General features: G+C 39.9%; 1 protein-coding gene and 1 long non-coding RNA gene across 3 annotated transcripts; one reads left to right on the top strand and one right to left on the bottom strand.

Moving 5' to 3' along the window:
* The first annotated feature begins 1,485 nt into the window (after positions 1-1,485).
* LOC105009901 lies at positions 1,486-3,980 on the top strand. Of its 2 annotated transcripts, none has more exons than XR_004576621.1 (3): positions 1,486-1,695; positions 2,255-2,358; positions 3,017-3,980. It is a non-coding gene; the product is annotated as an uncharacterized LOC105009901 (long non-coding RNA). The 2 variants fall into 2 exon arrangements; XR_002197520.3 differs by lacking the exon at positions 1,486-1,695 and having other exon boundaries at positions 1,710-2,358; positions 3,017-3,170; positions 3,415-3,980.
* A 7,277-nt stretch (positions 3,981-11,257) lies between these two features.
* LOC114840483 (meiotic recombination protein SPO11-like) lies at positions 11,258-13,806 on the bottom strand. The gene is given in 6 exon segments (XM_029124073.2): positions 11,258-11,401; positions 11,842-11,953; positions 12,426-12,502; positions 13,093-13,127; positions 13,457-13,556; positions 13,663-13,806. Coding segments are annotated over 6 exon segments (588 nt in total). The 3' UTR covers positions 11,258-11,281.
* Positions 13,807-14,269: the final 463 nt, after the last annotated feature.

Here is a 14,269-nt window from a genome sequence, read left to right as displayed (position 1 = left end):
ACCGTGGTGTAGCAGTTAAAGACACAACCACTCACATGGCAGACTTGGGTTTGAATCCAGTGAGGGTTACAATGTTAATCACTTATAATTGCAGGCCGGCTGAACTAGGCTTGCCTGGTTCCTTTTTTTGGTTTAACAGTTAAAACATGCCCCAGCAACTTTACTTGCAATTAAAATATATTTTACATTAATCATTACAAATTTAAAGAAGCTTTAATTAAAGTTGAAATACAGACCGCAAATTTAATTAAACCGGTGTGCTGATCTGGAAGTCACATCCCACAAGTTTACTGTAGACAGAATGGACTTGAAGATCTAATAACTTCTTAATAATAAAACATCTAGAAGATAAGGCTAACTAATGAACAATGTAGCTAAAATGTTCACCAAGTTACGTAGCACAACTGCATTGGAAACTTGCAGTCACGCCCAGTTAAATGACATTTGTTAGAGTTCCACCACACAAAAACAGAAAAGTGATGATTATATTTCAGAGGGTATTGTGGTAAAATTTTATTTAAGATTGAGAGCTTGACAACTAGCTTTTTACGGTCACATCTTCAAGCTCAGTATCCTGTGTCCCCCTGATGATTTCCACTTGTTTATTTTGCTCCGGGTGTTGTGTAATCCTTTCATTTTAGGATTATAACATAGCTAATGAAGGTTTTAGCCAGCAAAGTTTTTGTTTTTTGTCATTTGTTTCTCTTTCATGAATGACATTGATACAATAACTGACTCTCGTCAAGTGAAGACAAGAGAATCGTGGAAACCCCAACTCTTTTACTGCCCAAGGGGTTTTGATAAAGCCTATATTATTACCCATAAAAGCATGCACAGATGCGTACCTTTGAAAATCCACCAGAAACAGTCACAATATAACCGTAAACAGTTTTAGTTTAGGCTTACAATAATGTAGCTAATGAATGTTGCATGTAGCCAGCTACATTTGTCTGTCCAGACCCAAAAAGCATGCTTGGATGTGTACTTTGAAAATCCCCAAGAAATAGTCACAATACTGTATAACAATAAACAGTTTTTGTTTAGGCTTACTATAACTTAGATCCTGAATGTAGTAGCCAGCTAAGTTTGTCTGTCCTGACACAAAAAGCATTCACGGTTGTGTACTTTGAAAATCTACCAGAAACAGTTGCAATATATGTAATGCTTCTAGTTGGTGTCGTGTTGGCAAGGAACCAGGCGCAGGCATATATCACATTCATGGGTTTAATAACCATACAAACAAACTGAACACGAACGGAAAACTCTACAAACGACTGAATTAAATAAAAGTGCACAACATGAGTCTTAACAGGCAATTTTCAGACAGTACAAACACGCAACACACACCAATAAACGAACAGACAGCAACAACGATCCACAATGTGGGGAGCAGAGGGGAAACATTTAAACACATACAAACGATACAAATTGGGACCTGGTGTGAAAGATTGGAGACATGGGACAGTCCGGGATGTGTTCGTGTGATATGGGAACTTGAGAATATATGGCACGGTGGCGCTGCTGTTCAACGCACCATGACAATATAACCATAAATAGTGCAGATAGTCAGCAAAGTTTCTGTCTATCCGGAACAAATCTAAATGCATACTTTGTTTTGACTGTGAGGAGATTCGATTATGGGATCTATAGCTTGCAGGTCTACTTCTCAAACCACTACGCTATTTAACATGATTGGTAAGGATTAGACATTCACTCTTCTAGGCCGGCTCTGCTTACGCGGTCCGGCAAAAATAAAATAAATATAGGAATCACATTAAAGCAATGTAGAAATATAAATGTGATGTACATAACAATGATATGGACATGAAACATGTTTATTTCTGCACTACAGGTAAGCTATACATTCATACGGCTACTGTATCTCTGTCTAGTGCCACTATCCCAGGACACGTAGAATGGGATTTCAAAACCAAACATTGTGTAAATGCTGCTTCATAGTCTATGCAAAAGGAGTCAACATAGCGTAGCAAGGCTACAGGAACAAGGTTATTAAATGGACAACCACACTGTCTATATACCTACTTAAATTTGTAAACACAAAAGCAGTACAATGGGTTGCTTTGTGCAAATGTGATTTCCGCTACAACATTTTACCCGGCAATTACGCATTTGTCTTGTTTTGTATCATCTGCCTGACGACTCGGTAATACTAGCACTCCTAGCAATAATTAAACTTCACCATATACAGTATATTCAGGAACTGTACAGTTTGCTAATCTTTTTTTGCGTGAAGAGGACCAGGTGTGGGGCTGCAGCCACCAGAGATCGTGTCTTGATGATTCTCCAACAGCTGGGTTTAATTCTGCTTAAAACATCGCCAGACAAAATGCCAACATGGTTTGTCTAAAGTTACACTTGTCCAATATGTTTAATAGATGGTCCTGCATACTTGTGTTGTTGTAATGATTAGCAGGGTTATCTTAATGTTCTTAGTAACAACAAATAACACATGTTGAGCAATATCAGCGTGCTGCTAGTTTACACTTTATTTTCTTCATCTCTTTGTAAGTTTCATGGTTTGCATTTATGTGTCATATCATCACCATACTATTTTGAAAGTTTGTCTGAAGTCAGATGCACCATTGAGCAGTACTAAGTGCATCCTGAATCGGGGTGAAGATTTGGTCATTGCCATCAGTCTAAATTAATTTGCTGACATGATGATGGTCAGTTAATTTCTTCTAAATATTTGCATACTTAATCATTCATTAAGTAATATTCATAAGCCCCTAGTGTAATCTAGACACAACAGTAAATATCCCATGTTTTACCTTTAACCGTGAGTAAATCTGCAGCATCTGTAGATTGTCGATAACACTAGCAACGACAACGCTGAGTAAAGTGCAATTAATGCCATATTACCATTGCAGTTAGTGTCTGATAAGCCTATAATATATGCTTCTTCTGTACTGCTCCAACAAACTCAGGAAATAGCAATTGCCATTTATCAATCTGTTAAAATATTCTCTTTGTTTATGATTTTTCTCCCTGTCAGACACCCGGCTACACACTTTGGACAATAAAGTGCCTGGACCAACAGAACTTCTAGCTTGACAGACCCAGGATTGGGTTGTCTATTAGTGTCTGGTATTCTCCCTTTTGTGTCACAAATTAAGTGTCACAGAACATGCCCACAGCTTGCACGCAAGGTAAAGCAAATTGGTGCCGGAAAACAATGGGGACGTTTAAATTTGCGAATCCCCATGTTTTCTTATCTTGCTAAAATGTAGGATAACCTACTTAATAAAGCCTCTTTAATAAGAGACTGAGACCCTCTGTCCCACTCCCTGCTTTCATCTGGAAGTGGTTGTGAGGTGTAATAACATGCCAAGGGTGGAGAGAGTGAAACCCATAGAAAGATGTAAAAGTGCAGATATCTCTGTTTTTTCTCAGCAAGAGTGGAAATCCAGACCCTGATGTGAGGTGTATCATTACCTCTACACACCAGCAGCGTCTCACCCCGCATCTGCTGGCTTGACTCTAAAGTCAAAGTCTCAGCCCTGGTTTGTCCCTGGATGGGAGCTCCATAAAATGCTGAGAAAGTGATAATTGGTCCACTTAGATTTTCGCTTTATATAAACAATATCTGTGATGATTTTAGAAATTGTAACTTCCATTTTTATGCTGATGATACTGTGTTGTTTTCTATTGCTCCCTCAGCTGATGAAGCATTTGAGAAGTAGGAGTCTGATTTTAAGATTTTGCAGAGATATCTTTTACAACTTAAACTTGTTTTAAATGCTAGGAAAACTAATGTAATGTATTTTTCTAGTTCCAAATCATCTGATGGACACACGTGTATTTACTAGCATGGATGTTAGTAAAATCGAACAAGTCTCTGAATATAAATACCTAAGACTGTGTTTCATGGTATATTGAATGCTTTGGAAATTATTTTGTACCCTTCTGCTGACTGATATCTTTCAACAATGAGATCCCTCTGATGCTTTGGAAGCTCTCTGCGGACCATGGCTTTTGCTCTGAGAGGCAACTAAGAAAATGTCAGGAAAATCCTACTAGAACAGCTGAACTTTATTTGTGATTAATCAGAGTCACTTTAAACGATGGCAAGTGTGTAATGACTTCTATTTAACACGAGTTTGAATGTGATTGGTTAATTCTGAACACAGCCACATCCCCAGTTATAAGAGGGTGTACACACTTATGCAACCAGGTTATTGTAAGGTTTTCATTTTTAAGTTAAACACTCTGGTGTCACTTTCCCAATTTAGAGGTCTTATGGAAAACCCCTACGATGCACTGTGTAATTTTTTGTTGAATTATTTTTGTGTTTGTGTAATTACTGTACATGTAATTCTGTCTACACAGGGCACAGCTTAAAAAGAGATCAAGGTCTTCCTCATCAGAGAGTTTGATTCATAGCTAAAATGTATGTCACATTTTAACAATCCGAAGTTATTCGAAATTACAGAATGGGCATAGTGATTTATGAGGAGAATCTTGAATGTGTCTAATGAATGTTGGTTAGGATGTAGAATGCTAATAATGGTTTCCATTGACAACCAAGCTGATTCCCTTCTGATGCGTCTTATCCATGCAGGTGATGTCATAATGGTGTCTGTGTGGACGTGGAAAATTATTGATACGCATTGAGAAATTGGTGAGGGGGACTGCTATTGTTCTCATAGAGGACCAGTCTGTGAAACAACTTGAAATTAAAGTTTCTTGACTGCTTGTACCTTCTGTGTGTCACACACTTGAGTGATGGATTCACATCTCTGCGTGCCAGAGAGCTTAACACACAGAGTTCATAACTGTAACTGTCTTACAGGCCTAGGTATTTAGAAATAGGTATTGGTATTTAGAATACTGTGGTACTGCTGCTAATTCTGTATCTAGCTAACCCGTACCTCTTCTAGAATACTGTGACAATTCAATTTATTCTTGTTTTTTGTGAAGCAGAGGTCAGTGCTTAAAATAAACATTTCCAAAGTCTTAATGTTTGTGTTGTGTCATTTTCCTCTATTTGACTTACATTTACTTTTATTTCTTTAAACAATAAATGACTCATACAGTGGGGCAAAAAAGTATTTAGTCAGCCACCAATTGTGCACGTTCTCCCACTTAAAAAGATGAGAGAAGCCTGTAATTTTCATCATAGGTGCACTTCAACTATGAGAGACAAAATGAGAAAAAAAATCCAGAAAATCACATTGTAGGATTTTTAATGAATGAATTGGTAAATTCCTCAGTAAAATAAGTATTTGGTCACCTACAAACAAGCAAGATTTCGGGCTCTCACAGACCTGTAACTTCTTTAAGAGGCTCCTCTGTCCTCCACTCGTTACCTGTATTAATGGCACCTGTTTGAACTTGTTATCAGTATAAAAGACACCTGTCCACAACCTCAGTCACACTCCAAACTCCACTATGGCCAAGACCAAAGAGCTGTCAAAGGACACCAGAAACAAAATTGTAGACCTGCACTAAGACTGAATCTGCAATAGGTAAGCAGCTTGGTGTGAAGAAATCAACTGCGGGAGCAATTATAAGAAAATGGAAGACATACAAGACCACTCATAATCTCCCTCGATCCGGGGCTCCGTGCAAGATCTCACCCCGTGGGGTCAAAATGATCACAAGAAAGGTGAGCAAAACTCCCAGAACCACACGGGGGGACCTAGTGAATGAACTGCAGAGAGATGGAACCAAAGTAACAAATGCTACCATCAGTAACACATTACGCTGCCAGGCACTCAAATCCTGCAGTGCCAGACATGTCCACCTGTTTAAGCCAGTACATGTCCAGGCTCGTCTGAGGTTTGCTAGAGAGCATTTGGATGGTCCAGAAGAGGATTGGAAGAATGTCATATGGTCAGATGAAACCAAAATATAACTTTTTGGTAAAAACTATACTCGTCGTGTTTGGAGGAGAAAGAATGCTGAGTTGAATCGAAAGAACACCATACCTACTGTGAAGCATGGGGGTGGAAACATCATGCTTTGGGGCTGTTTTTCTGTAAAGGGACCAGGACGACTGATCCGTGTAAAGGAAATAATGAATGGGGCCATGTATTGTGAGATTTTGAGTGAATACCTCCTTCCATCAGCAAGGGCATTGAAGATGAAACGTGGCTGGGTCTTTCAGCATGACAATGATCCCAAACACACCGCCCGGGCAACGAAGGAGTCCTGGAGTTCAAGGTCCTGGAGTGGCCTAGCCAGTCACCAGATCTCAACCCCATAGAAAATCTTTGGAGGGAGTTGAAAGTCTGTGTTGCCCAGCGACAGCCCCAAAACATCACTGCTCTAGAGGACATCTGCATGGAGGAATGAGCCAAAATACCAACAACAGTGTGTGAAAACCTTGTGAAGACTTACAGAAAACGTTTGACCTCTGTCGTTGCCAACAAAGGGTATATAACAAAGTATTGAGATTAACTTTTGTTATTGACCAAATACTTATTTTCCACCATAATTTACCAATAAATTCATTAAAAATGCTACAATGTGATTTCTGTAATTTAGCCCATTATATTTTGATAGAGCTTGATTACTTATCAGAAGCATGTAATATCGCTGGCGATGTATTCTACTACAACTTAGACATCAATAGGAAAATTAAAAACTTGAAGTAGTGAAATTTAGGATGGACGAAACATATCCAGCATAGGAATTTCATGACGGCCATGGCCGTCATTGCCCTCCATTCTGGCCATGATGCCCCGAAAATCATGGAATGCCCTACGGCCACCATGGCCTTTGTGCCCCTGCTACTGTCAAAATCTCATGGTCAGCAGTTTGTTCCTAAGTTTGGATGTAGTTTGCAATTAAGAGCAACCACAAGAATGGACTACATGCAGCTACGCAATCTAGCTAGTTAACAATAGATAGCTGATTTTAGTGCTTAACTGATTCAACACGTTTCCACCAAAAAGTACCGGGAACGTTGAGTCCCAGGAACTGCTACTCAAAGAACTAAATGGTTCCTTCAGCCCATTGTTGTCCACTGACTGTCCACAATCCACTGATGTATGTTCTTACGTATGCACTATATGCTATACAAAGCGACCGGCAGGGACCTTTATTATTTATGCGACAGGGAGGAGATTGAAGTTGTGTTGATCATGATTTATTGGTTTGCGAATGTGGTCATTGAGTCTACTGTGGAAGAGACGAGCAGTAGTAGCAAAGTGGATTAAAAACCCACTGTGGTTACAACATTCACAGAGGCCTAATGGATAAATAATTTAAGAGAATTGGTTCCTGCAGTGGAATCGCAGCGAGTTCCTGGAAAAGTTCCTAGTTCCTGCGTTGGAAGTAGAGAGGCACCAGCACCAAAGCTAGCCTACCAGTAGCCTAAAATGTGGGGTTTCAGACTCACTTTTTCAGAACACTTTTTCTTAATTATTTATTGTTTTACGTATGTTTTTCTTTATCCTCAGTTGACAATTGTGTTCAATTATATTCACATCCACGTCATGACCCCCCCCCCCCCCCCCCCCCCAATATTACAGACAAGTCTATGTGACCCTCCTGGAAAAGAGTGAAAATCCTGGGATTTTGCTAATGACTCATAATTGTATCCTAATTTAGTTACTTGTCGTTTGGTAATGAAAGGCCTACTTTGCATCAGCAACACTGACTCAATGAGAAACAAGTCATTCATAAGAACACAACTGATGGCACCTTTATGCATATCAACTAGTTTCTAAGTAATTAATCATTTGAGTGTTATTCATAAATATAATCATAAATTATGTCAGTCATTCATGCAATGGTATGCAAAATCATGATCCTATTGAACAGCTACATTTAATAGGACATTAAATAGCTACAATTAGGGTACAATCATTTAGCCATCAATTATTTATTTAGCAATCATTGGACACCTATTTGAAAGTTGAAACCAAACATTTCAGCACTTTGTCTACAATTATTAAATGATCAATATGTTTTGATTTTAAATGTAGCCAGAAACATAATCAGAAAGTAGCAAGAGAAGTTGTCAAGGAGTACTAACCCAACTCCAAAAAAGACGGTAATATTATAGGAAATTACTGTAGATAGACTGAAATGTTTCATAAAGGTAACCAATAAATGCCCCTACATTTACAGGGATAAACTTGAAAGTTGTTTGTTTTTAATGTATTCAGTTTTCCCATGGTTTTCCCATGGTTTAATAAATATAAAAAAACAATATACTGTAATAACATTTTGTTTTACTGTAAAGTTACCAGTAAATACCCTAAATGTACTGAGATTAACCTGAAAGGTAGTTGTTTTTAATGTATTTTTGTATTCCCACGGTTTAACAAACGTATAAAAACAAAAATATACTGTAAATTTAATTAATATTTATTGTAAATCCTGCTCTGTATTATTACAGTTTATTACATGTAATTTTGTGTTATGGTTATTTGCTGTAGTTTGATGGTATCCATCTGGAAACTTTGCTGCCAGATTTTTGCAGTTTTTTTCCAGAATTATTTTTACAATGTAGGGTGGCACAGGCCACCACATAGCCTCGAGTCTGCTAAGGAACCTCCATAGTTCCTGGTTCAACCTCTCCACCTTTCCGTTAGACTAAGGTTGGTACATAGAGATGAGGCTGACCGTGACCTCCAACTTCCCCGTCAAGGGGGATGCCCGGGGTATCAACCACTGGAGTCCCCTCTGTCGTGGGTGTGGGATAATGCATCTTCATGTTCTTTGAACCTGCGGGATAACACAAGGTGAAATCAAATCTGGCAAAGGGCATGGCCCCCGTGGGTTGAGCCAGCTAAGTAAGCAGAGGTCAAGTTTTGACGTTGATCCCTGCAACCATTGACAATATATTTAAAGGCAACTGGTGACCTAATACTTATGTGCCCTGAAATAGTGGTACAATGTATAACAAGAGTTGTAATTTCCAAATGGTGTAAACCATTATGTCCACATAATTCAAATGTCAGAATATATATTTCAATCTCACAATCATTGTGAAATCATCATTTTGGGGATTATAGGTCCAATAGCATAAAACATCACAGCCATACTTACGAAAGTCACAGCATTATTCAGTAATTTATACATTCAAATAGAAAGAAATATCATTACATGCAGATTTTTGCTTTGATGTAATGTACAGTAACAGCACCACAGATGTTTTCTGCTGGGTGTTGCGTATGAGCTAGGTCATGTCAAATGCAAATGTTCTATTAATAGGGAACTTAAACAGAGCCAACCTAATGAAGGTACTAATTTCTAATGTTAGCAATGATACATTTGTGTGATACAAATATAACATCTCAACACAATCTAGAACGAGCCAACTCAATTTTCCTTTCTATTTATCTGTACATAAAATACCAAAAGTTACAGCATTCAAATCAAACGTAGAGAAAGCCTCCCTAACAGGGATGTCGCTAGGCATATTTTAGGGGGTCTTTAACCGCAGTGTTTCATAACACACTGATGTTCCTACATTACTGTCTCCATCTGGTGGCACAAACCACACATTATGTATGATGTTACTTCAGGTTACATATTTATGTTTGTAAATAAACAAAGTGGCCATTTATTGTCTATTTTACATTTAGGGATTTAGCGTAACCCCTTAACCAGAGCGACTTAGTAGTCAGTGCATACACTTTCTAAGACTGGCAACCTGTGAAAAAACAAAACCACAACTTTTGCATTATTAGCACCATGCTCTAACAACTGAGCTACATGGTGGATCATAGGAAAATAAGAGACATGATGTTTCTCTTGAAACACGTTGAACAGTTCATTGGCATCAAAGGAACTGTCCTGAAATGGTTTGAGTCATACCTGCCACCATACCTGCCACGTTTTCATCAACCACGGCACCTCTCACTTGTGGGGTCCCCCAAGGCTCCATTTTAGGCCCCATCCTATTTTCACTATATATATTGCCCTTGGGGTCCATTTTTAATTAAGAAACACAATATCTCCATTCATTGCTTTGCCGACGATGTACAAATTTACATGCCGATAAAAAGACTCTGTACAGTTTACCTCAGACTGCCTAAATGACATCAAAATCTGGTTAGCGCTAAACTTTCTTACTTTAAATGAAAGTAAGACAGAGATTCTTATGTGTGGACGAGGTAATTGCTGGGTGATCCTCTTGGTACCCTAGGCACTCTAGCCTCTTATAGTAGACCATTTGTTAAAAATCTCGGTTTTATCTTTGATAGCTCCTTCAAACTCGATAAGCAAATGAATCTAGTAGAAATCTAGCTTCTTTCAGCTAAGACTTTTGGCAAAGTTAATGTCTATCTTCCTCTGAGGGATTTTGAGAAAGTTATCTATGCATTTATTATGTCTAAGCTGGATTACTGTAATTCCTTGTACCTGGGGGTAGATCAGAAAACCCTAAATCGGCTCCAGTTAGTACAAAATGCCGCCGCTCGACATTTAACCGGTATAAGAAAACGGGAGCACATAACACCAATTTTGGCCTCCCTCCATTGGCTTCCTGTTCGTTTCAGGATTGATTTTAAGATTTTAATGCTTGTCTTTAAGGTTTTAAATGAATTGGCCTCTTTATATCTGTCTGAACTTTTACATTGTCATTCTCCAGCCGCAGCACCGAGTTCAGCTAACCAGTTACTTCTAGTTGTACCAAAAGCCAGGCTAAAAACTAGAGGGGATCGAGCTTTCACTTGTGGGTGGTCCCATCCTCTGGAATAGCCTACCACTGCATATGCGAAATGCCCAGACTATACACACTTTTAAGTCATTGCTAAAGACACACCTTTTTACTCTGGCTTTTAATCTTAGCTGAGTTGGCATTAAATGTCTGTGCTGCTATTTTGTCTGTGTCTTATGTGTGTCTATGTTATATTTTACAGTGGGTCACTGGAGCACTTCTCTCCAGCCTACTGCCCCACAAGCCACAACCAGCTGGATGCAAAACTACCTGCAGCCACTGTCTGGATTCCACAGTATCTGAATGCACATTATCAGTATTTGTTTGAGGATACTATAGAAAGTATATCTGCATTGCATACCACATAACTAAGCAGTACTGCTAGGAGACCAATGAAACTTCAGACAGTACATTCTGTATAATTATTATCATATGGTGACACATTACTATCATGGACACAGTCAATTGGTACATTTTGTCATATGGGCTAGACTGATTCTTTAAATGAATCTAAAATATTAAATAAAATGAAGATTTAATGCGCAATGTCTCTGTGAGTCAAATAAATCCACTGGAACGGTACGGCATCCATATAAACATGAAATAAATTCCCACACCCCACCACAGAGGGGCAGTCTGTGATCATATCCAGCCCCCGTATCGCAGCTTGTTGGGCAGGTAGACATGGCTGAGGAAATCAGGAGCTATGGATGCCAGGAACTGGATTTCAGCTTTCGTCTCGCTCTGTTGCATGATTTCTATCTGCAGCAGAAGCAAGATAACAATTTTTAAGAGATTTCCATGAGGAAGGATGAAGAAACGGAAGTTTGCCTGGAACCAGTTGAGAGTATCTACTTCATTTAATAACGGAGCTGACAGTCCTCTCAGACACATTCCACAGCGCTGTGTCACACCTGAAAAACATCTCAACTGTAGTAAAAACACACTTAGAGAATGCCGTCTTGCGTCTCGTAAACCACAAGTGAATGACTACAAGTTTAGAGTTCCTTCAGAGGACGGTAATGGGGAATAGAAACATGTTTACAACACACACTAAACCAAGTAGCATTCAGCTATTCTCAAGGCTGCTCACATACTCATCTTTACTGTTCTTTCCCATCTCTGTTAAAACAGATTAGAGAACTGTAGGTTGATTACTTATCTCAACAGCCCTCTTTCTCCTTTATGATAATCCCTCTTACCTCTTTGTACCAGATGGGCTGGCAGGCTAGGTAGGGTCTCTTCAGCAGGCTGGTCAGTTTACTCTTGTCTCTCTGAGTGAGGGGGATCAGAGATTCCTCAGGTACTCTCTATCTGAAGCACAGAAAAACATTATTTACAGCAGTCAATACAATTTTCTCATCAGTCAGTTCAAAATGTGATTATGAAAAAAAGAGAATATTCTAACTGTGAATTGCTTTGGTTGACAGTCTTCTAAATGACAATACTAATTGTTCTGAAACAAATGAAGTACCCTGAGACAAAGTAGCTCTCTTCATTTCTGTTCAAACTAGAGAAGTGGATCATGTAGTGTAGTGTGAGTCTTATGAGCAGGATTGCAGACTACAATTAAACTTTACTTATGTCAAAACCCTCTTTTCTGGCTAAGATTGCTCCTGCTGATATATACTTAAAACTCAATAGACTCTCTGAAACAGCTCCTTGGGGACAGGAACAAAGCAAAGGCAACAGCAACAGCAACCAAAACAAACAATCTCCAAATCCCCAGAATATAATCCAAATTAGAGGCAGAGGAGGAGGAAGTAGAGAGTGGTTGTGTCCAAACCTCTGGAGGTCAGAGGGGAGGAGGCCCAGCCACATTACGCTGGGGACAGTCAGATTGTGGGCCTCAAACGAAATGGCCTGAGGGGAAAGATATACAGAAACGCATCAATATACGACCAGAATGCACACCAATGCTGATATGTTTGAAGGAGGTACCCAGACAGATGGATGGAGAACCAGCTGGTAGAGGGACAGGCACATTTACACAAAGCATGTAAATATTACTGTACATGAAGTCCATCTGAGGTAGAATCACATCAACCGGAAAAACTCAAGGTTGTATATATGCCCAAACTAAAACCGCATAAGTGATCTTCCACACAATTACTTAACATTTCCACTTCATGACACTTTACATGCTCTGACATGGTCTATTGATCCATTTTTTACCACTTAAGAGAGGAGAATAATGAGACATTGCCCAGACCACGTTAGATAATGTACAGCAGTGGTTCCCAACCAGGGGTACTAGGACCCCTGGGGGTACTTGGCCTCTCCACAGGGGGTACTTGAAAACACTCATGACACCATAGACTTACTAGTGAAATTAACATGAGGGGGTACTTCAGGGGTACTGAAAGCAGTGCAAAAACATTTTGGGGGTACAGTAACTGAAAAAGGTTGGGAGACACTGATGTACAGTAACACACATGCACAGCAGGACTCACCACTGATCCGTACATATAGATATATAGGACATGATCTCAACGCCTGAGAAAATTAGAGACACAGAGAAAGGTTTAAAGAGAGACAGCACAATCACTACCACACCAGAGCAATTATCCTCTGAAGACATGGGGACAGAGAACAAAGCATTACACATGCAACTCGCCTTGCAAGGAGAGGGAAGGAGAGGTGCTGTACAGAGAGAGAGGGCAGGGGGCCCTGGTGTGATGATTCCACTGGGCTGGACCACGCCCACACAAACAATCCCCATTCTTACCATCATGACACACCAGTCGGGGGCTTAGCGGGACATGCACACATCCGGTTTGTGGACATCTTATAAGATAAAAGCCTAGAGAGAATCACCGTGAGGGTCAGCGTCCACTAGAGCGAAGATGGGGACGTGGAGGGTATCCCAAAGCTTTCTCACCATCAGCCTGCTGTTCACATCTGGGACACCTTTACCCTGAAAAACACACATAATTGATTCAGAAAAGGTCACACGATTAACACATTAGGTTCAAAGCAATGGTGACTACAGAGAAAAGCACAAGTAAATCCGCTGGACATACTGTGATCATGATGCAGGGAGATAGCTTGCTGCAAATGTCATCGTCTAGCAGCCTCTGGAAGGTGGCGTCCTTCTCCACTATCAAAACAAACTTTGCAGATGACACAATGTCTGGATGCCCAGTCAAGGATTTAGTGTGTTCCATAGTGAATGCATAGACATAGAATTAAAATCTCTGGGCTACACAATGACAGCCCTCTCCGATTACATCTTTATTAATGTCTATCGCTGGCCTTCTCAATACATTTACACAAAAGTTTACACCTGAATCCTGCTTGTACATGTAAACACAGATACATTCATAGAGGAAGTCTAACAAACCCTTTATGTGCTCTGACAATGGGAGTGATTTAAGGGTGCTGAATATACACTCACCTAAAGGATTATTAGGAACACCATACTAATACCATACCATACCATACCATCTTCTTCCGCTTATCCGGGGCCGGGTCGCGGGGGCAGCAGTCTAAGCAGGGATGCCCAGACTTCCCTCTCCCCAGACACTTCCTCCAGCTCTTCCGGGGGGACACCGAGGCGTTCCCAGGCCAGCCGGGAGACATAGTCCCTCCAGCGTGTCCTAGGTCTTCCCCGGGGTCTCCTCCCGGTGG

The sequence above is a fragment of the Esox lucius genome, chromosome 12 (assembly GCF_011004845.1).
Source record: "Esox lucius isolate fEsoLuc1 chromosome 12, fEsoLuc1.pri, whole genome shotgun sequence".
Classification (NCBI taxonomy): Eukaryota; Metazoa; Chordata; class Actinopteri; order Esociformes; family Esocidae; genus Esox; species Esox lucius.
The sequence above is the reverse complement of the archived record's forward strand: the minus strand, read 5'-3'. Positions and strand labels throughout refer to the sequence as shown.